The sequence below is a fragment of the Lipotes vexillifer genome, unplaced genomic scaffold (assembly GCF_000442215.2).
Source record: "Lipotes vexillifer unplaced genomic scaffold, Lipotes_vexillifer_v1.1 scaffold395, whole genome shotgun sequence".
Lineage (NCBI taxonomy): Eukaryota > Metazoa > Chordata > Mammalia > Artiodactyla > Lipotidae > Lipotes > Lipotes vexillifer.
Genome location: NW_006797390.1, coordinates 9,235,297 through 9,237,046, shown reverse-complemented (window position 1 = coordinate 9,237,046; position 1,750 = coordinate 9,235,297). Strand labels below are relative to the sequence as shown.

Genomic DNA, 1,750 nt, shown 5'->3' with positions numbered 1-1,750 from the left:
GCTCTTCCCGCGCCCACACCACGCACACCACCTTCATTACCAAGGCCATTTTTCTCTGTTAAAACTACCATCTACTCTTTTTCTCCCTAGAAAACAGCACTCTCTGCAGCCTTACCCGGACGGTCTGTACATCTCCTGGAAAGGCACCCTCACCCCACTTCCAGGGCCCATCTGTTCCATCATCACAGCCTGGAAGTGGCCCAGGCCCTCTTCTGGATAGCGGTAGAGGGGGCACTCGGGGGACAGGCCATTGGGCTGGGCCACCAATGGGCGGTGAGGTGGGTGAGCAGCCGTGGGGGAGGAGTAAGCCCTGGGCTGGAAATGCCCGGCCGGCCGCTGCGGCGGGTAAGGAGGCCCCGTGTGCAGCATCACTCCATGTGGGGGGAAAGCAGACGAACCGAAGCCCACCCCCGAGCTCAGCGGTGCAGGGGGCGTTCCGTAGAGATACTCGCTGGCTGACAGTGAACTCTGCCGCTTGGTAGCTGCATTGTGGTTGTCCAGATCTAAAAATTCTTTGGGACTCTCTGGCCTCTCCATAGACTCATCCTGCTTCTCCTCTGGGCCGGGATTCTGCCCATCAGCTGTCTTGGCGACCACGGCGTCCACTCGCGCGGGGGAAGTTAAGGCAGCGCTCAGAGCCTCGCAGCCCTGCAGCCCGGCCCCAGCGCTCTTATCGAGGAAGAGGGGCCTGGCAGGGGCAGGCTGAGCCGGCGGGGGCCCGCTCGGGCTTCCCGGGGCAGGGAGGTGTCTCTGCCAGTCTGAAAAGCCCTGTGGACACGAGTAATAAGGAGTCCGCGGGTAGTGATGGTAGGAAGGCTGAGGTGGCGGCTGGTAGGGGTACCTCATTCCCTGGTGGGGGCGGTACCGGGGGAAGACTCCAGAATGCGGGTCGTGGGACGGAAACGCCCGAGGGGGAAAAGGCTGAGGGTGCGGGGCTGACGGCTTGCCCCCCATCACGGGGCCCACAGCCTGCAGGCCTGCGCCGACGTGGTACCGTGCGGTGGAGCTGGGGTACTCCAGGCCAGGCGCATACAGGGGGGAGCACGCGGGCTCGGCGGGCGGCATGGCCTCCGGTGGCGCTCTGCCCTTGCCCTCGGACCCACACGGGGAGGCTTCCACCCTCAGTCCGTTTTCAGGGAGTGCCCCCGGGTCAGCTAGGGCGCACCCCTGGGCGGCTGGGCCTGCGAAGCCGCTCCCCGAGAGCCAGGCGCCCCTGCCTGCGCTCACTGGGCAGCTGTCTCCAGGCTCCGAGGACTCGCGCCTGAGCTCTGGGCCATCCGAATCCCTTCCCTGGGGCGAGCTCCGCCTGGCACAGTCGGCCTGCAGCGGGGGCGCGGGGTGAGGTAGCTGCTTGAGGAACGCCCCCTCCAAAGCACCAACACTGGCTGGTTTCTCCTCGAGCCCAGGCAAGGGATCTGCTGCAAGAAAAACGGAGACAAAGTTGCACCTCGGGAGCTGAAACCTCAGCATACGATGGGCAGTCAGACAATGTGGACGTGGGGCCCCGGTGGCGACACCCTGATTCCCCCAACCCAGACCAGGGCTAAGGCTCTGCAGCTCCCGCAAGGTCTGCCAGGGGCCTCGCAATCCCTTCCGCAGTAGCAAGGGGGTGCAATCCGTGTGCCGGACTCCAAGGACATGTGTGTGAAACAGGACGGAGGGTGCAGCGGCGCTGGAACTGCAGGCCCGGTTGGGAGGCTGTGCCCTGACAGTGAGAAAGAGGGACCCGGCACGAGGACACCAGGAATGC

The 1,750-nt window shown here is 65.0% G+C and overlaps 1 protein-coding gene across 1 annotated transcript in view; it reads right to left on the bottom strand.

The window, feature by feature from the left end:
* The window catches only part of CECR2 (CECR2 histone acetyl-lysine reader), a 66,272-nt gene that overhangs the window by 2,494 nt on the left and 62,028 nt on the right, over positions 1-1,750 (bottom strand). The window contains 1 exon segment of the mRNA XM_007472318.1: positions 116-1,418. Coding sequence (XP_007472380.1) covers positions 116-1,418 — 1,303 coding nt within the window.